This window comes from Falco naumanni, chromosome 4 (genome assembly GCF_017639655.2).
Source record: "Falco naumanni isolate bFalNau1 chromosome 4, bFalNau1.pat, whole genome shotgun sequence".
NCBI lineage: Eukaryota > Metazoa > Chordata > Aves > Falconiformes > Falconidae > Falco > Falco naumanni.
In genome coordinates, this window is record NC_054057.1 from 43,476,493 (window position 1) to 43,498,128 (window position 21,636).

Sequence of the window (21,636 nt, forward strand, 5' to 3'; positions counted from 1 at the left end):
ATGCAAAAAGTCATGTAAATATTTGCTGTCATGGTCAGATACATTAACATGGGCTGGCAGGTTTATAGGAGAAACAGCCTGAAACAACTAGTTCCAATTATTGAATTGAAACACAGACCCTAGGAAATTATAATATTCTAAGGTAGCAGCAGTTTTCCTGTCCAGATTTCTAGAATGTATCTTCTTTCACATTTCTTCAAATTATAGCTGAAGTTTTTGGATTTGGAAAGAAAAAGGCCTACACCACTTACCTGAAATATTTTGCATCCAAAGAGCAAAAGTAGGTAAACAATCATATTGACATATCATGGTACTTAAGAGTTTTTTCTGTTTCATTTATTGTCCCTACATGATTTGTGAAGGACAGCTATATGGAACGGTGAAATATGGGCCTTCCCAGGCTAGTACTCATGCACTCAATTATTGTTTACTCAACAGATTCTTCCTTCTAAAAGAGAATGTCTTGTGTGTACCTGAAAAAAAAAATACTTCCAAGAAGCAGGGTCTTATTTAGTACATACTTTCTCAACAGAAGCACATTTTGTCTGCCACTAAAAAGCTGATAAGCAGTATATTTTAGGTGCTGTGTCACACTGGAGCTGAATTTGACTCCATTGCAACAGCCTGTATCAGCGTGGATTCAATGGGTTCATTGCAGTGATACTGGAGTAGATGATATGGAGTGTGCTAAATATCACCATTGGCTATACAAGTCTGTATTGATCACTGCTATATCTATAAATTTTTTTTTAATACAATCTTTATTATTTGCACTGCAGTAATACTAAAGGACCTTGACTAAAAATGGGACCTCACCATGTTCGGTAATATACACAGTGAGAAAATACTCCTACTGCAGGACCTTGCATAAGCCAGAATGAAAAGCAGCAAATGTAAAGGGAGAGGTAGAGTAATTAGGGTTCAAAATGATAAATGGAATAAAACTACGTCAAGGTGGCAGTGGCTTTCCTCTTTACCCAATATCATGGCTGCACAGAAGGTGCAATGTCTTAGTCCTGCGCTACCACCACTTCTTATTCTGATTTAGCAGAGCAATTTGAGCTTTCAGTAGTTGGTGCCTGTTGGAAGAGGGATCTGGCTGCTGGAATAGCTTCTACAGGCCAAACTACCCCTCAGAGGAAAGGTAGGAGGCCAGATGGAGCTGTTCTATGCCTTGTATTTGGTGCCGGAGCTATCACTTGGACAAATTTGGTCTAATTTTCATGTTAAGTAAAATTTGTAAGTCTACCTCTAATACAGTAAGTTACACAAATGCCAGACCCTTCCATTTGCATGTGAGCAGGCAAAGAAAAAAGCGTATTGCAATTCCATCCGTTGCAAGAAGTGCAAGGTTTTGGCTGAGTGGAGAACAGGAGAGCCTGTCCCTCAGCACTGTGTATTTAGGATTTGCTGCCAGTGCTGACGGCGGATCCCTGAATTGAGGGCAGCTCTTGGATTTAGTCATTGTTCCCAATACTATTTCTATATTTAGGTAGTGATTCTAATGCATAGTTACTATGCTGGGCCTGAGTTCAGGTTTCTATTCTCAAAGGGGAATACTGTAATCTGTGGTATCATATAAGGCTTGTTTTTGTGCTCATTCTCTCTCCCTCTTTTGCATTTTTGGCTATAGAGTAGCCCAATTTAAACAGGGTAAGAGGATAATCACTGTATCAGAGGCTTGCTCATAGCTTGCTGGTTGGGACAACCCGGGAAATGGTCTGAGCAACTCTCAAGATGGGAGCCCTTCTGGATAAATTCTTAACTGCTCAACTTTTTCATAGAAGACAGGCACTTGGTACCATTGCTTCTACCCAGTCCCTTTCCATGATGAGTAAACCGTCTGTGGGTATGAGGGCAGAGCAATGGGTGGTGTTTATCTTTGCTTTAGCAAGGCCTTTCACGTGTCTCATAGCCTTCCTGAAGCCACATAGGGGAGATACGGGTGGCCTTCAAGTGAGTAGTGCTTAATGCTTTCGGGTCTAACAGGCAGCTGGTTTTCGGTGGTCTTCCTTAGGGGTGGAATCTGGGCCAGTACTTTTTAACATCATCAGCTTGGCTGTTGGGAGAGCTTTTAACATGCTGGAGGATCAGCCAGCCACTCGCTGGTACCCCAGTGAGCCAGAGGAGTGGGCTAGCAGGAACTTCGTGAAGTCCACAGAGGCAAATGTAGTCTTTCAGGCAGGGACAGAATGGCACTGAGCGGCAACATAGGCAGGGACAGACTGGCTTGGGAGCAGCTTTGCAGAAGGGACTTTGGGTCTGACAACAAGGTGATTATGTGTGCCCTTGACAACAGTGACAACTGAGTAGCTGGCTATAGGAAAAATTTAGCTGGCAGGTTGAGGGCAGTGGTTATTCCCCTTTCTCAGCATTTGTGAGGTTGCACAGGCAGTATTAGGTCCAGTAAAGAGATAATGACAAACTGGAATGAGCTCAGCAAATGGCCTTTTGGCATTCCTCTCCTTTAGCATGCTAGATAAGGTCATGGGTCCAAGATCCTGTTTGATGTAGGCCCTAACATAAAGTCAAGCTGCTTGTTAGAGCCCACGCAGGTGGATTCCTGATCTGATGCTGTAACCAGCTGTGCTCATACATGCCGATGGCTCAACCTCTAAACTTGCTACTGACAGTAGTAGTGAACTCTCTAGAAATGAAATAACCTCAGAAGTATTAAAGAGAATTCCTACAGTAAATACAGAAAATTTGGTAAATGGAGCAAAACTACAAAGTCATGCGTGGCCTAAGTGATTAATGATCCATGGCTGTGAGGTCACCTTCTACCCTTGAATGCATCACTTCTACATGGTTCAGTACTAAAATACAGGTTTTATAAAAACAGTCAGCACTCAAGTAATGTGTGTTTGATACAGCTGATTTATATAGGAAGGAAATACAATTGGGTAGGCGCGCGCTCTCTCTCTCTCTCTCTCTGTTTATTCAAGAGGAAGAACATGTATTCCAGTAAATTTAATTTAGGTTTTCTTGTCTTTTTTTGCTGTTGCGTCCTTAAAAGTTACTAACAAAAATGCCCCTATGTAAAATACTTGCTTGCAGTGTCCATAAATCCTTAACATGTCTATGTAGTCATTGGCAGATACGTCCTCTGAAATTGGACTAGTCAGCTTGGTACCCTTGGCTGGGAGCCAGGTAGGCATGGCTTACTGGCTTCTTCAGAGGCGAGTGACTCAGCTTCTGGTGGGCAAAAGCAGCACAGCTGCAAGAGCCTGATTAGGCAAGTTCTGTGCTGTTCGTGTGCAGTTCTCTCATTTTACTACGCTAAATTGGTGAATGTGAACTGGAGTAAATGCAGCATGGCAGAAGCTATGGGCCCTCTGAAAAATAGCTCTGGTACACATGAAATTTCTGAGTCAGAAATGTCACTAAGTTGCTCAGTTATCATTTTGTAATATTTTGTCATTAACTACCATAGGATTTTTCTGTTCTTCCAAGTTTAGTGGCATCGTTTTGTTGGTTAGGGTTATGAAAAAGTCTTGCTGCTCAGTTGGACTATTCTGGCAAGAGCAAGGGTATAGATGCAATTACTGTCCAAAAGTCATCCTGCCAGAACACTGTTTTTCACCTGGGGAACTGGGTTAAACTGAAATGTTCCCTCACACTCTCTAGATGATAGAAGTAACCATCTACACTTGACGGACTTGCTGACATAGGTGCATGGACAAAGTTGTCTTTTGTCAATAGGCTGTTTCATAGGTTTTATCTGCAATCAGGTAGGACAAATAACAGTTTAGGTAGAAAAAATTGTCCATTTCCTTTTGTTTTTTTGCCTTTTCGTAGCCAGCTGAATGTATCCTTTTGTAGAAAAGGTTAGTATTTGAGTGACAGTTAAAAATATTTCTCGTAACACTTTGGTAGAAATTTTATGTCACTACTGAATTTTCCATATGTTTTTTCATTAAGTAACAAATCTATTGCAGAATTACAGAAAGTCATTGTAAATAGCAGAAAAGGATGAAACAATAAGTAGTAGTACTGGACTAAATTAAACAGTTCCTGTTTTTACTGAAATTGTTATCAAACAACTGAATACCTTGAGCAAAGCTCTTCAGGCTATTCTGGAAGAAAATTATATAAAATTAGTAATTGTTTTTATTTCATTAAAAGATCTACTTTTTGATTCTTTTAGTACTTGAAGACAGTTAAAATATATTTATAGATATTTGCTGAATGTGGAGGGCAGATTATCAGCAGGGAGTAGCTAATAGAAGCTAGTACAAGAGCTTCAAGCTAGAAATACCACAGGGATCATGGCAATGACCTCAGACTAGTCGAAAATATGTGTGGTGAAATAGGAGAGTCAAGTCTTCAGGGTGTGGAAAGGAAGAACTGCATGTTGAGGAATTTCTTCCACACTGCAAGAATAGTTACTGCAATAAACTTGTGTCTGCATAACTCTTGTAGAATTCGGTGATGAGGACACCAACTATGTGCTGTCTCCGCCTGTCTGATAGCTGGGGGCAGGAGGCAGGGGCAGAAAACAATATGGTCCTATGCCACCCTTACAGTCTTATGTATTACAATTTTCTCAAACAAAAATCAGAGAAAAACTGGAAGGATCTTGGCATTTTTGTAAATTGTAAACTGGATTTTGAGGAAACGCTTGGCAGCTTTTATTGTCATCCCCTCTGGATTGTCCTGAATTGTCCCAGCAAAAATAGTTACCATCAAGATTTTGAAAGTTATCCTTAGTTTTTAAAACTGATGCAAGTCTGAACTTGATTCAACATAAATACGAGGAAGAAAAAAAGGGTTCATTTTCTCACTTTTGCTTGTTATCATTGCTGATGACTTCAGCAAGAGGGAAGGTGCAGGCAGAGCCAGTGACTCAATGGACGTAAGGTTGGAAGATCAAGCTAAACCAGCATGAAAAGACAAAGATTGTCCATCATCTCAAAAAGATATGGTTAACTGCTGGTTAAGTAAAGAGCGAAAGAAATCTGACAACCAACCTCTAACTCAACATTGTGTTTCTTAATTTACTTTACAAAACATAGCTCAGCTTGATTTCTGGTAGTTCTTACCACTTTTCCTCAGCGTTTCTTCACCTCAGGATGTAACTTCCTTTGCTAGTTTACCTAATTTTCCATTCCTTATATATCCTGTACTTATTCCTAATATACTTTTTTGGATATTATTATTCATCTAACAAGGTCTGAAGGCCTCCTGTGCATATTCTCCCCTGTTTGTTATACCTAGCTTTGTACCTTTGATTTAAAGACATTTCAGAGCTTCTGATGCATCCAAGTTTTGATTGTTGTAGTCCAACCAGCTTTACTAATTACTTTCAAATTGGACATGAAGTTTCCAGAGGATACATAGAGTGGCTGCATTGGAAGGGAGTAGCAGTGCCTTGTTCATGCCAGTGGTTTCTGGTTCTGTGGGAAGGTTTCCATACTCCAGCACAGAAGCATCCCCCATCAGCCAAATACAGATATTATCACCAGTTAATGCTTCTCTTCAGATGGGAGCCCATGGGTTAAGGTGTTGCCAAATGTCAGTAAGATTTTTCAGTGCAGAAATTGGCAAGATGTCTTGCCTATACAGAGTCCTGTAGCTTCACAGGAAAGAAGCTCGTGAACTCCATAAGCTTTGACTATTTTATTTCATAACACTGAGGAGTTATTTAACTCCTCTGCCTCAGTTTTCTCTTCTTTATTATGAGAAGAGAATTATGAGAGGATTATGTGAGAACCAGTATTTTCCGTTTAAAATTCATTGTGTGAGAGAATTAAGTGATATTTGTAAAGGTCACAGAAGATGACTGTCATGTTTGTGAACTTCTTGATTTGTCAGTTATTTAACTTTTCCTTGCTGTTGTGTGGTTCCATGTTTTTCTTTCTTAAATAACCAGCTTGTAAGGATAATTCCTGTTCTGTAAATAAAAGCACATTGTGATTAAAGCTCATCTAAGCTGCCCAGCAGTGAGACCACTGTTGGCAATATAACCTCGATAACGTGGTGCTTAGTCCAGGTTAGGTCAGCACTCTGTGTTAGATGGAGGTGCTGAGAGATGTGACCTGGGTGGTGTCATGCCACCTGCATAACATTAGCTTTTGCCATAAGGAGTAAACCTTTATGAATTGGAACTAAGGAGTTATGATCTTACTGGTATGGGTACAGGGCTGAGCCATTTTGGTCATGCAGCTCCTTGCTCTAAAGCCAGCCTGGACCCCGTGAGTTCAGGTATGGTTCACCGTTACACCATGTGGGCATGTCCTCGGCTGCCAAGTGGGTTTTGCAGCCCAGCAGCAGTAACTGGGCTGAGCACCTTGCCACGTGTCTGGTGCAGCCTCTGTGTGAGCTGCATCCACAGCATGGGCAGTCCTCAGAGCTGTGCCAGTTGGATTAAAGGTGCAGGGTGGCTGCTCTGTGCGCCCTCTGAACCCAGCACTGATGGGTTTAGCTTGTGCAGGAGGCAATGCCTATGTAGATCAGGTTAACAAAGTACCTTTCATTGCACTGTGTTGCATTTTCTGTAGACCATCCCTGAGAGAAATGACATGGTAAGTCCTTCTGTCACTGACCCTTGGTAACGGGGGAGCAGCAAGTCTTTTGTTTTTGAAAGAGCTCTGTATGCAGGGAAGGAAGGGGTGATCATGTGGTGTGTTGGCATGATCATCATCAGATCTGGGTTTTATGCTTGTAAACCTTTCTTTGAAGATGTCCTTTCACCTCTTGGGTGTTTAATTTCCCCTACTATAAAACATACCTTTCTGTTGACAGGAATGTTGTGAAGCAATTTGTAAAGAGGTTTAAGTTTCTAAGTCCTGGCTTACACATAAATGTTTTTTTTTTGTATGGCCTGTGTTTAATGCCATGGCCTGTTGCCCATAGGGTAAAGAACAACGAGAATTTCCAGAAGTATTTCTGAAACTAACTTATACCAGCATGTTGAAGGGGAAGGCTGAATATCGGTTTGCCTTGTAGCTGTAGGAAAGCCCAGGGCTGGCAGTATCCAGGAGCACCTAGGAGTGGTAGCTGCGGTGTTGTGTGACTTGCACTTTCAGAACAGTTGCATGGTGTAGTTTCATCATTCACACTGATATTCATACCTGTCTTCCTAGAGTAGCAGAGCATTTCGTAGTCCTGTTTTTGTGTTTTATAAAACTTGGCACAATCTTTATGTTTCAGGTAAATCCATTGTAATAGAAGCAGAAGTGCAAGTGGGACTTCAGCATACATGGAGACATTAACACCCATTGTGCTTAACTTTCTTTCCAGCAGCTTTGCTGATACATGGGCTGGCCCTAACAACAGCCGTGCCTGAGTTATATTCTGTTTCTTCTAACTTTAATTCTCCATGGGAGTAATTTTTTAGCTGAAGGTAAAACAAACTTTGGAACTCCAGCAGCTTCCATGAGGTTGGACCTGTGGGTATTGCTGCTGTTCAGAGTTTAAGCTGGGCAATGAGTGGGAGAAAAACAATGTAAATGACTTAAAATAATGGATTTTGAGTCTATCTTGTGATGCCAAAACAGGATTTTTAGAAGTAAGCAGTTTTGTCAAATAGGAAATTCCCTAAAGCATTGCTATATCATGATACAGATCAGACAACTCAAGAGAAAAGGCAGTAGTTTTTTTAAGGGCATGTGATTCAAGGGAGAGTAAGGAAAAAAGAATTTATTATCTTTGAAAATGTCTTTTCCCTGTACAGTGAGATTGTGGCCAAAACATTTCTCTGACTTGTATGTTAAAGCTGTCTATTTTAAGGCATGATGTTTTTGGATAACATGCATCTTTGCTTTGAAAATCCAAGACCCAAAGACAACTGTAATTTTGTTTTGGATCAATATTTTGTGGGAGTATTGGAAGACAGGCAGAGTCAAGGCTGTTCTGAAATGATTTAGACTTGTATATAAGGAAGATCTTTCAACTCTACCATTTCTTTTGTGTTAATGGTTTCAGGAACTTAATATTCAGATTGTTGTACTGATCTGAAATGGAGAAATAGCATTTTCGGCATTCTGTGATAACTTTTAAATGGGGCAGAAGAGACAGTCACACAGAACTGCAAAGCTGATACACAAAGTTTATATATTTAGCCAAAAAAATCTTTTTTTGCCATTTAATCCAAGAAAGTTTCAAATGCCAAAATATAGAAGGTTCCTTATGTTCTTCCTGAGAACTGAAAGCTGTCATCAAAAATGAGTATGTTTTGGATAAATCTTGGAACAGTGAAATAAATGCAATCATTAAAAACATGTGTACTTAAATTTTTTTACAAATATAGTTGGTTTCTGAATTCTAAAGCATGTTTAACTGCATAGACTATTTGAATAAGCACTAGAAAGCAAATTTTACCTAGAAGAACATAAATAATGTCTCAAATTGAAATACTAAAAAAAGGAAAATACTTTAATAACTCATTAAATATTGGCATTAAAATAAAATTCTTGGGAAAATTTTCCTCAGTCTTTGAAAGAAAACTAGTTACTTTTAAGTCTGATTTTTTTCCAGTGAAAGGGAAATGGAAGTTTGTAGTAGGATTCGTAAAGTGTCTGATTGCAATCTTAAAAGAAGTGATATCAGCTCTTGATAATAGTAGGAAAATGAAGGTAACAGCTCCATTTTATAAAAGCAGCTTAATGTTAAATAATGGTTATGTAATGTTGAGTAGTCTGTTTAGTATTAAGAAAAATTAACATCTTCCTTCCCTAAGTGCAAACACAATTATCTATTCACTGATAGCAGGAGCATCTGACTATATGTGTGTTCATTCCTCTATAGCAATTATGGACAGCATAGGAAGAAAAGTACTAAAGACTAAGGGGAAAGTAGGGCTCATCTTAGATTAAAATGCCTTCTCTTCTTTTCATTAAATACCTCTGTATTCTAGGACCTTAGCATTTCCCATTGTGTTTTCTCAGTGTTTGTATCCCAGCACCATAAACTGCCCATCCCATTGCTGGTGACTTTCAAGTGAATCATAGAATCATTTAGATTGGAAAAGACCTTTGAGATCATCAAGTCCAACCATTAACCCAGGACTGCCAAGTCCACCACTAAACCACGCTGCTAAACACTGCATCTACACAATTTTTAAATACCTCCAGGGGTGGCGATTCCACCACAACAAATGATAAAATAAGGAAGACACAAGGGCAGTGAAAATCTGTTTTGTGATTTGTGGGGATTTGATGATGACTGATGGTAACTACATTGAGGACCTTTGTTCCCAGCCCCCCTGTTTGTATTGGCCATGGGAGAACAACATACACTGCATCCACACTGCATTTACTGTGGTGAATTCAGTTTGTGTAAAATACTCTGCCTAGTTCTAGCCTGCTTGTGTTGGTTATTGGTAGATGCAAAGGCATGGCAGCACAGAATCTGCTTGGGTCCCAAAGACTGCCTGAAAATATAATCAAGACTTTTAGCAGTTAGTTCAGCCTGAATGCTGTCCTTCTACCATTGTGCCACTAGCAACATCCAAACTGGGTGGTATAAAACTTGTCTTGATTGTATGTATATACATGAGCTGCAGTGAATTCAGTGTAGATGTTTCTGTAATAGGTAGTTCTTAAGCAGATCTGATACTGTTTTCCAAGTACTTTCCAATGGCTAGATAGCTGCTGAGCCATTTACAAAGCATTTAGCTGTGGTCGTGCCTCTCAGACAGCTGGTGGAAATAGACTTCAGTGATATTTCACTGTCTTTTCTACATTCTTTTCCCCTCCATTCTGGGCTGCTAAATGTTGGCAAAGCGGATGCACCAATATATCTTGGGAGCCACTGAGCTGGAAAGCAGTTAGCAGAAAAGGGTCCAGGGATCCTGGTGGATACCAAGCTGAACATGAGCCAGCAATGTAATGTGCCCTTGCAAGCAAAGACAGCCAGTGGTATCCTGGGCTGCATTAGACAGAGCATTGCCAGCAGGTCAAGGGAGGTGATCCTTCCCCTCTGCTCAGCACTGGTAAGGCCACATCTGAAGTGCCGTGTCCAGTTCTGGGCTCCTTGGTACAAGAGAGACATGGACATACTGCAAACAGTCCCATGAAGGGCCGCAAGGATAATTAACCTGACTGGACCGTTTCTGCTATGAGGAAAGGCTGAGAGAACTGGACGTGTTCAGCTTTGAGAAGGCTCAAGGAGAGGGATCTCGTCAGTGTGTAAAATTCCCTGAGGGGAAGGTGCAAAGAAGACAGAGCCAGACTCTTATCAGTGATGCCCAGTGACAGGACCAGAGACAGTGGGCACCAACTGAAATATGAGGTTCCCTCTGAACATCAGGAAACACTTCACTGTGAGGGCGAGTGAGCACTGGCACAGGTTTCGCAGAGAGGCTATGGAATCTGCTTCCTTGGAGATGTGCAAAAGCTGGACATAGTCCTGGGCAAGTGGCTGTAGGAATCCCTGCCTGAGTGGGGGCTTTGGACCAGATGACCTCCAGAGGTGCCTTCCAACCTCAGCTGTTCTGTGATTCTGTGGTGTGCCATTTTACTGTCTTTTTATACCACCGCAGAAGCTATACCTGCTCCATCTCTTACAGATAGCAAGAGAGTAAAGGTGTTTCTTCCTGACACAATGTGGTGTTGTACAGAGACACCTGAGATGGCTCAGAAAGAGCACAGTGTGCTTTCAGCAGTCCATGCTCAGGCAGGACATCTGTGCCTTGAGTATGGATTGGGTATGTATGCTCAACTGGGCTTACCCGTTCCTGTTTCCTCTGTATCCAAAGTAGTTCAGCTGAGCATTTGTCTCTGCATCTGCTCCTAGTGCTGTAGACCCCAGGACATGTCTTAGTTTGGTTGCAGTCCTGTGGCAGCCTGTTTCCTGCTGTGCAGGTCCTAATAAGCCTTCCCACATTAGAAACACTCACAAGAAGACCTTTTGGTCTTCTTTGGTCTTGACCATGTCAGGCCTGGCATGGTCAGAGCTAGTCAATCCCATCAAGTCCAGTTTGATTTTTGCTGTTGATTGAAATGGCTTTTCTCAGTGCTTCAGTCCTTGGAGGGTTTTCTAACTTGGGATGGCATGGGACTGGGCTGTAGCAAAGCTAATGAGTCACAGTCATTCTGCAGGACCAGCCAGTGGAGTACATGTGCCCACTGGTTATGCAGGAATCAGCATAGGTCTGGCAGGGCCAACACAGGCACTGTTGAAGAGGTACGTAGTAGCTCTTCACCGAGTCCCTGGTCTGTATTATCCATGCTTTTTCCATTATTGAGCATCTCACAGCCTCCCATTCCCTGAAGATGGAGTTAGTTATAGCAGAATGCTCTTCTTTTTGTCTTGAGTGAATAAGAATGACTATATTTTGCAATTCAGCATCTACGATTACTCATGTTTCTCCTCGAGTGCTAAGGATGACTATTAACAGTGCTGTGAAACTGAAAGGATCCAGAATTGTTCTTGTTTTTGTGTGAGTCCTGCTAGGAGCTTCACCTGGGGCTTTATACTATATAATGCCAGCAAACTGAATTGTGAATATAAAATTCCTAGTGCCAAAATGGGAATCTGATTTTGGTTTTGGTGGTGGTTATTTTGTTGTTGGTTTTTGTGGGGTTTTTTTTGTTTGATTTTTTTTTTTGGGGGGGGGGGGTCGTGGTGGTGGTGAGCAGGATGTAAGTGTGAGACTAAAATGCAAAATTTATGTTTAAGGAAAACTGAGTGTTATGAAAGGATGATGTTCTTCCTCAACCACTTTAAAAAATGTACCTTGTGATTTACCAACACCCACTGCAGAGCAGACTTGGTGTGTTTGGGATTTTCTATTAGCCTTCTTAAGGTAAACTTCTGATTTATCCAAGTGAAGATCAGTAAAAGACTTCTCAGCAAAGTGCAGTACTGGGGCAAGCGTATTTACCAAGGCACAACCATACCACTGTTTTACGCTCTATTCCAATGGTGTGTTGAAAAGGAGAATGTTGTATGTGCTTTGTGAGTAAGGAATGTGATTTGATTTTTCTCTTCTCATTATGGGCTTTGTCTGCGTTCCACATGGACTTTGAAACCCAGATCATTACTACACACTTCAGGATATGTAACTTGCTATTATATTTTGCTCGTAGGTGTTTTGTATCTTCAGTATGGAGATGAAACAAAGCAGTTGAGGATGCCGAATGAAATCACAAGCACAGACACAATTCGTGCTCTTTTTGTAAGTGCCTTCCCCCAGCAACTGACGATGAAAATGCTGGAATCACCCAGTGTGGCCATTTACATCAAGGATGAGAGCAGAAACATATACTATGAATTGTGTGATGTGAGGTAAGTAAACATGGAATTACAGCTCTTGGGTTTTGTTTTGGTTTTGGTTTTTTGTGGTGCACTTACGGAATAAAAAGGAGTGGAGTTGATAAGTATCTGACAGATAGTGGCTTGACACATAAAGGCATGTTCAGTGGTATCTGAGTAATATGGGAGGTCTGGTCTGACACTGCCTTCAGCTGTAGGTGCAGTATCTGTTGCACAAGCCATTGATAAATGGCATACCTTGTTCAAATATTCATATAATACACGCAGGTTCACATACTTAATATTTTATTGAGTTTTAAATGAGACATAAATATTTAAAATACAGAACACAAAATAAACATTTACAGAAAACCTGGTTTTTTTCTTTGCTGGTAGCACAAAGCCTGATCCTTGTCAGCCTGAAATTACAAATATGAATGCCACAGATGTCCTGACAACAGTGCCAATTGTGCATCATCTAACACTGCCAAAGATCTGTGGCACTGGTGACTGCTGCTGCAGCAGCCTCATCACCTTCCTGTTTTATGTCAGGATGCAGCAATTAATGCAGTCACTTCCCTAATTCAGACCGTGGTCAATAAGTGATCTGACTAACATCTGGGTGCACCTTTCTATTCTTTCTTTTGTCCTGATGTCTGTGCTCTTTGAGCAGAAGGACCAGGGTTCTCAGGATCCCTAGAAAGTCCCAAATCACGCAGCAAAAAAGCTTTCAGGCACACCTCAGCCATGTTACACTGTAAAACTGCAAGGAGGTGTGGTGGGCCTGTGTGCAGTCCTTTTCATAAGAAGCTCCATGGTAAAAGAACGAACAGAGGAGCATAAGAAGATGAAGGAGAAAGCAGAGAAGGTGTTCACTCTCTGCCAGTCTGCCACTAGTGCAGGAAAATAATGTGAAAGTAAGAGAAGTGAAGTGTCCACTGCTGCCTTGTTTCTTCTGGAGATCCTGTGGGTCGGGTGCTTCTCCGTATCATCTTGTAGTTAAAAGAGCAAGTTGGAGCTTTTCTAACCTTGCTACTTCCAGTTCCCCCATTCCTCTTCTTAGTCTTTGGACAGCACTGCACTCCATTTTCTCTTGTGTCTTCTTGTCCTCAGGCAGTCTATCCAGTGTCTTGTCATTAGCCAGCCTCTTGGATTTCAGTTTCTGGTTTTTTATCTTCCTTGCTTTGAAGACTCCCACACCCCTGTTTGACCACTGTAATGCCTATGTTAAGACCCATCTGATTTTTCGCATCATCATCATTCACCATGTGCTCAAGTTTCTTACACATCAAACAGTCTATTCACAAGATCAGATCAGCTGATTAAACCAAGATAGGGGTTACTATGTCTCTGTTGCCAAGTGCATCATTGTGACCATCATCTGGCCCATCGGCTCATTCTGTCTCACTTTATCCCTCCATCTTCCCTTGAGTTTCAGACTAACAGTTTATGACTGCATCTCCTCCCTGCCCCTGAGAATGTTGTTGTTGATTATCTTAATACCACTCCACCTTTTTTTGCCTTGCTCCCATTGCAGGCGTCACTCTGCCAGTCTCAGGCCTGGCTCAATCCCAACATCTGCTTCCTTTTTTCCTATGCCTGTATTGTAGAGCATTTCTAGAGGAAATCCCATGACCCAGCTGACTTCCTCCATGACAAAATTCCCTTCTTCAGTTTTGCCACCCTTCTCACTAAGGAAACGTCAGCAATTCCAGCTTAATGAAGTCCAAAGTATGCACTACTGGCTGCATTTTCACCGCCTTTGAATAATTTCCACAGCAATTTCTCCATTTCTGTTCCATACTCTCCACAAGATCTTGCCCATGTCTCCCCTCAGAGATGAAATTTTTCTCTCCTTTGCTTGCCATGTCTTCCTTCTGTTCTTCTCTTTCTTCCTTGTCTTAAACAAAGGTGTTGCAGTCAACTCTTCAAGTTCTTCACCTCCCTTGGAGGCTGTCTCATGTTCTGCTGTGCCTCGTATCCCTTGCTTTGTTTTTTTATTAACTTATAACTCTATTAAAGTACCTACTTCTAGATTGCAAACATGTTCCTGTGCCTCCCAACAAAACTGTCCCTGAACACAACATATGTTTCCACTTCCCACCCCGTCACCTTTATCTCTTGCACTGAGCAGCCACTACAACTGTTGGCTGGAGTTTTACTCTCCTCATTCTGTCATTTCCAACCTGTCTGGGATTTTATTTTTCTAATTCCAACTCATCTTTTGTTCCCTGCTGTGCCATTGCAATTGTCAGTCACCAAGTAGCCATCTTTTGTGAACGCCCTTTTTCTCTGAGATCTCTCATGTACTTTTGATTTCTTCTTGAAACTTGACCTTCCTTTGTTTCAGTGGCTGTTCTTTCCTGACTTCTTCCTGTCTCTCTCCTCTCCTTTCACGTATCATTTGAAAGGTCCTTGTCTCAAACATTGATTTTCTGTTGTGTTTTTCCAGGACTTTGTCCTCCTTCCTTTTCTTTGTCTGTACCCGTCTCCATCATCTTATCCATATGAATTAGTTGAATTATCAGTTACCTGGGTGACTCTCTCATTTATTTTTCTGTCGCTCCTTTAGGATGTGATTCGTCTGACCAAATGGAGAATTTTGTATCCCCATTTTGAGCTGGTTGTGAATAATCCTATAAAATTATCTGATAAATTATACACGCCAGAGAACCTAGCTGTTGATGTCTTCCCTGTGCACGTCTGTAGTTGGATGACATGAATCCTACCTCTTCCATCCAAAGAAAAACATTAATCTTCTCTTTTAATATTGTCTCATTAGTTTCAGCCTAGTGTATTCTCCTTCATTAGGCCATCACACTCCTTCCCCTTTTCTTTCTTTTTGGTGTTTTTTTTAATCACTGGGAGCAAAGCACTAGCTTTCTACTTAAGCGCATAACCTGGTCCTTTTATTAAAGTGATTCAGGGCTCTGCATGCAATGTAGATCTCAGATTTTTTTCTATGTAACAGCCCTATGATGCAGCCTTTCCTTTCCCACCACGCAGTAAAAAAACACTCTGCTAATTCATCAGCTTTCTAATAGCAACTGGTCTTTTCTCAGCAGCTGGCAACAGGTTTGCTCTTACCCATTCCAACAAAGAAACAGGGATCATTCTCCTAGTTCAACAAGCAGACTGTTTCACATGCATTTTTTTTATTTGTCCTCTGGCTGTATCTTTTCCATCTCATTAAATATAAACTACTTGTCTTCATTATGAGGGCTCCTCCAAGCCCACTTCAATGCTACTTTTCATTTCTTCTTCAGTTCCAAGTGCCATCTGCTTCCACTGGGTGAATAATGCCAACCTTCATTCTACATGTCTTCAATTTTCAAACAAGTGCCTTCATGCTCTCTCTTGGGCAGCCCTGTAACACCCTTGGAAGATGTCCTTCACAGGCATCCACAAAGCCACTGCGTTGGTCTCCTTCCCCCTCTCTCTGTTGCACTGCCTACTCAGAGCATGCCCGTGGTTTCAGGATCCATTTATTGCTCCTCTGGCTGGAAAGACTATGGTCTTCTCATTTCTTTTTGTTCCTTCATCTTTCTACAGCTATCCTCATCTTTTGTGTCTTCTATTCACCTTGTAAGCTGGTGACGAGGTTGTATTCCTGGCGTATCTATACAGCACACATAGATCAATGAAGCCTTTGAACATGCCAATAGCATCTGGGACCTACAGTAATGCAAATAATATAATAATAAAAGTACAGTAATATACAGCTGTTATCAGTAATGTTTATCTTAGAATAGCAACATGAGGTGAAACAGAATTCACTTCAGAGATCAAATGCCTTCTATTACGGTGCTTTGCCTTGCAGCAATGTTTTACTTTGAAGTGTCATGTTTCTACAAGAAATATTTATGAAGAATGCTTTTAAAACAAACTCCAGTTAGTTGAGGTATCATCTCATAGCCATCAGACAGAAAAGACAGCAGATAAAATGTATTTAAATGAATAATATGCTGTTTCTAGAAGTGAAGATGAGAGAGCTTGCTTTGTATTGAAAAGAGCATGTTTCCAAGTCTGAGGCAGAAAACGGTAACTGAGAGTCCCAGTGCAAGTCTCAAAGAGAAAGGATCACGTTTGCAAGATGGAAAACAGTTTATGTTACCATAAATAATTGAAGAACTTGAACTTGCCACAAGGTAGCTATTTTCCTATGTAGTCTACAAGTAAACACTCATAAATACTAAACTTCTCATCAGCCCTACAGTTCTGAAACAGAAGGCACTGATCTGTCTCTTAAACCTGTGGGGCTTCTTTAATAACTCCTTGACATCTACAACAGCAGCACAAGTTCTGACTAGCTACCCATTCAAAGCAATCACTGATTGTAAGATGACATTGTAAGAAAGAAATTGGATCTGCCCAAGAATCCTTTCCTTTGTTTTTAAATGATAATCCCAGTGATTAAGATCAGTTCACTAGACTTGTAGCTGCACCTGGGAGAAAGGAATTCAGTCACATGTATAAGTGAATTCTCTAGAGATCACTAATGGGAAATGAAAGGAGTCGCAGCTTTGAAAGGATGTAAGCGTAGATAGGAGGCTTTGCTACTGAAATCAATTTGCTAAGAAATCAGCAGAACTCAGTGCAAGTGTCTAAGCCATAAAATTATTAGAAGGTAAGTTTTGAAACAAAATAGAGAACTACTGACATCTGACTCTTTCCTAAATGCAGTAGTTGAAAAATTAATCTGATCAATGACAAAGTGTTAGGTCCAAATTAAACAAAAATAGTCTCTTAGGACTTTCTATCTATCATTTCTGTGGTAGCTTTCATCAAACCTTTTGCTTGTTTATTTGTTTTTGTAATTCCTATTTTTTCTCTTAAAAACCTGTCTTTATTATAGATAAAGTTTAGAGGAAGGATTTATCTGCTACTTAATTTTTAGCTTTTGTGGATTTCTTCTTAGGTTTGTGAACAAGCTGATAATTAGAATTGCCTCAAGAATAATTGCAGTTAGAAAGACTGCTTTTCTTTTGATATTGCTGCTTAGAATAGCAAAAATTCACGTGGGCTGAGTACACAATAAACCATGTAAATATTAACTAAATCCTTTTGAGTGCCGTGTAAATATTGAAGCTCTATTGTCTACAAAGTGTTTTCACTCTATGGCAGGATCTTGAAAGAAACTTAACACTATCTATTTTTTATGGGTGTGGAGTTATAGCAAAAGAATGAATACTTCCCATGGGAAAGAGAATCAAAGTAGACTTTTGTTTGTTTGTGTGTGTCTAAGTTATGGCATTTAGGTTTTTCTTATAGATCGGCTGCAGACCTACTATGTCTGTTACCTGAGAAACTTTTGGACAACAAAGTAAATAAAACTACTTTCATCTGTTATCACTGCTGATTCTTTTGGTTCCAGGAATATTCAAGACCGATCTTTCCTTAAAGTTTACAACAAAGATCCTGCACACGCATTTAATCACACTTCCAGAGCTGTAAATGGAGATATAAGGGTAAGTACTAATGCTGCATGTATATTCCTCTTTCCAACAGCTTTTATGTTAAAAGCTTAAATTCTTAACTGTAATATGTACACAACAATTCATAAAACTGAAGGTGTATGTAAGGCACACATACAGGAGAGGGAATTGATAATGCTTGCCGTAATGTTTCTTAACTGCTTTGCTTTTTCCAATTACTTGCCCTGAGCATTAACTTGTTTTGTTCTTGTTTACTAGCATTAAAGCACGTGAATCAAAACATAGCTTTAATGACTTATTTTGGGACACAGATAGTGTTTAGAGTTTAGACCGCTTCTTTTTTCATGTTTCCAAGCCCTTTACAGCAAAGTATGGCATGGTGTTAGTTTGCTCCAGCAAGGCTTCAGCATGGACTGTTTTGCAGTGGCTGAGCAGATGTGCTTGAAGTCTGTTGAAACACTTTGTACATTACCTTCTCAAACAGGAAATTCTGATAAATACCCATTGTGGTGTAAATGGGTTTATCTTTTTCTAAAATTTGCTGCCTATACTTATCAAGGACTAGTATATATTTGCATTTTCAAGTGAACATTTTGTATTGGGAAACTACAGAGAAGGCATTTGAAACATATTTGATTTCTCTTTGCCATCGTCTGTATCTTTTGCTGGACTTATCTCCCACCTTGATGCTGAGGGGCGGGAGATGCAGCTGTGGGGCACCTCTTCCATGGTGTTACCCACAGCTAGTGTTGAAGCAGCAGGTGGTGGTGGTAAGATTGCACCTCATCTCCTCTCCACCCATCCTAGTCTGTCCCCAGGAAACAGTGCAACCAAATGAGCCTCACGGGGCCAGAAGGGAATGTCGCTACTGTTCTCCCTGCTTTGTGGCTTTTATGTATGCTCCAAAGCTTATTCAACTGTGTGGCAAATTTCCTGTGAAGTAATTTGCTTAATTGTACATTTGCTTCTTTGTTTCATTATCAATTCTGAGCATGTCTCACTGCTTTGTTATTAATATTTCTTGTAAGCACTTCTGCTGTTTCAACAGTTTAGGGCCTCATTATTTTAGAAAGATCGCAATAGTTTGTTTACAGGCACTATTGTCAACCACCTCTCATTTATGTACTTCAATTATAAAATGGTCCTTTTGATAGGTCAGAAATCTAATTACCTTATTATTCACACTGCTGCATGCACAACATGAGAGAGCAAATACATGCACGTCAAAGGGCTGACATGATAGTTTTTAGTGTCTTCTTTAAGGTCCTGAAATACTTCAATCCTACTTATATTCCTGCAGCAGTAACTGGATGTATCCAACACATTCATATTCAAAGGCATGACATGCTATCATTGTGCCTTATTGACGTTAACTCATTTAACAATTGCAGGTGGCTTTATAAAGTTATGCTATACTGTTCTTCCATGTGCAACAGATGCTGAATGTATCTACTGTGGCTTTGTGTGCTCTAGACCTGTTTTCAGATGTGGTTAACTACTGTGTTAGCTACATTTATTTGGCCTTCTTCCTAACAGTTGTTTTGAACACAGATGCTGCTTCTGTGCAAAAACTATAATAATTTGTATTGATTTTTAAAAAATACTGTGTTGTACAAAAGATATGCACTCTTGACACCTCCTGATTATGGCTGAAATACCTCTCTTTGGCCATAACTCAAAACCAATGGTGACAGAGATGACCTCTGCAAAAGTGGTGGTGTTTTCATGGTAGAATATTTTATTTTGCTCTGCTGAAATGTCGAAGATGCCATTTTGAAATTCTGTGCGTCCAAAAAACCAGTTATTTTCTCATTTGGCTTTTCCTTTGCATTGGCAAATTTCTTGTCTTCCTGGTCTAAGAGGTGAAGTCAGATCCTGGATGTTCATAGGGGCTTTGTGGAGAAACATGCAAAAAGTCTTCCCTTTGATCTATGTGAACTTCTGCACTTCAGAGTTATGAGTGTGGAAACGTGATTTCTTGAGCTCCAGAAGTAATGATACGTGTTTGTCTAAGGATGTGTGTCTTATGGTTGGGTTCTTCCTTGTGCAGCAACACTTAGGTCCTAATGCAGGCTTATCCCAAAGTAGAGGATTGTAATAAGACTCTGATGCTCAGCATCTGGAGTCTGAAAAGCTGGAGCATACACTGCAACTTTTCCTTTATTCAGCAGAAGTACTGTAGGGTTTTCTTGTGGATCTCTTCTTTGGCAGAATTTTTAGGGACATAGTAGTCTAATGGTTTCTACCTTTTGGTTAATCTGGTTGAAATTTGCTTGCAGATTCGTGGGTTATTAGGTCAGGGGAGATAACCACTAATAAACAAAATAAAATAGATAAAACAAAAATAAAAATAGATTATCTATCCCTCTTTTCTTAGCAAACCAGATTAAAGGGGGTGGAAATGCAGGGAGACTAAGTGAGAAACATATACATTTTATGTACTGGTATTGTATGGTACCCAAAAGATTGTGAAAAACCTTTGCTTCTCATCCATCTTTTTATGTTTGTGCGTCTCTGCCTTGGGTGAACTGACGTTCTTCAGTTTCGTGTGAGAGATGAGTGCTAAATTCACTGCGGTGGGAAGCGGCGAGTAACTTCTAAACACTGTGCTCTGCATCATGGTTAACTGTTTCAGAAAACCTACAGAAAAGCAGCATGTTGTCAGACTGGTTGAAAGAAGAGTATTTAGAGTATTATGAATTAGCCATTGTGAGTACATTTTTCCATGGTGATACTGTGAGTGTGGTTGTATCTCCTGCCATATGTGAGTTAAAGCTTTGTTTTTCTGAGGTTTGGGAAAGTTTTGCCTTTACAGATTTTTCTACTGTTTGCCTTCTTGTCCCTTTGGAACCTTTATCCCTGGGTTTGATGATGTTCAGGCTTCTATTCTCGTGATTTATAATCATTTCCATGTAACAGACCCAAAATCATCTCAGAAAATAATGTTAGCTGCCAGCTTGGACACCTGTTTTAACTACCAAACAGATGTGAAACCTGTATAAGAATTGGCAGTAACACTTGAAGTATTAAGTATTACCCATATGGACAAGAAGACTCAAAATGTGCAAGAAGAATGTGGGCTCTGTGAATTTCAGATCTCCTATCAAACCACTGAGTTTTTGTGTCCATTAATTCTTCCTGTTCTCCTCTCTGTTTCATGCATTTTTGTGAATGGGTTGTATTTGAGAAAAGGGATTTTGCTCGGGGTCTAAGCAAGTTCTAAAGGGCAGTTTTTCTTGAAATCCTTCGGAGTGCCTTGCTCGCTTGCTGATGCTATACCGTGGCCTTTTACACCTTGAAGAGCGTGATTTGTTTGACAGGTTTGCCACGTTGAATACTGTTCAAGCAAGAAGTAGCCACATACTGCTGTGTCACTGAATGTTTGTGTTTGTGCTCTTCCTTTTTTGATTATTCCCTTCCCAAACTGTACACTGAAAATCTGTAGCAGCTGTTTTCTTTGGAAAAATGTTTCTTCACATTGTTGCATTTCATCCATTTCTTTTTTTGCCTGAGCTTTTTATGTTTATCAGTCCTTGCTAGCCCCCTGTGCAACAATACTCTCTTTTGACAAAATACTGTCTAATGTCCAAATGTTTAGATGGTAGTCTTATTCTCTGTGGCATTGTTTTGAATTCCAGCGTATGTGCACATACACAGCCATGCTGGTCTGTGCTGTTAGAATGAACATTTGTCATCTGCGTAGATTCAAAGGGGAAAAGGCCACCTCAGAGTTACTGGGTGAGGGTCCGGGTTGCCTTGCCTCTCACCTTCAGCAGCGGTGTATAGATTGAACGTCAGCAGATGACACTAAAGAACTGATGGCAGATTTTTGTATGTTGCTGAATTAATTGAATTTCTTTGGAAGTGTCACAGCTCCTTTTATCCAGGGCTGTGAGCCCCTGATGACTCCAAGTGGAAGCGATTCCCCCACCAAATATGCACAGCATATTTTCTGTCCTCATTCCCTACACCCTCCTTTTATGGAGTGCCTGAAAGGGGAAGA

At 40.4% G+C, this 21,636-nt stretch overlaps 1 protein-coding gene across 12 annotated transcripts in view; it reads left to right on the forward strand.

The window, feature by feature from the left end:
* Window positions 1-21,636, forward strand: part of KIAA1217 (KIAA1217 ortholog) — a 365,096-nt gene that overhangs the window by 272,386 nt on the left and 71,074 nt on the right. For all 12 annotated transcript variants that reach the window (XR_005827437.1, XR_005827436.1, XM_040590825.1 and 9 more), the window contains 2 exons: window positions 12,033-12,231; window positions 17,573-17,666. Coding sequence is in view for 10 of the 12 variants with exons in the window: in XM_040590825.1 (XP_040446759.1) it covers window positions 12,033-12,231; window positions 17,573-17,666 (293 nt within the window). In the remaining 2 variants the exon portion in view is untranslated. The remainder of the gene's footprint in view (window positions 1-12,032; window positions 12,232-17,572; window positions 17,667-21,636) is intronic.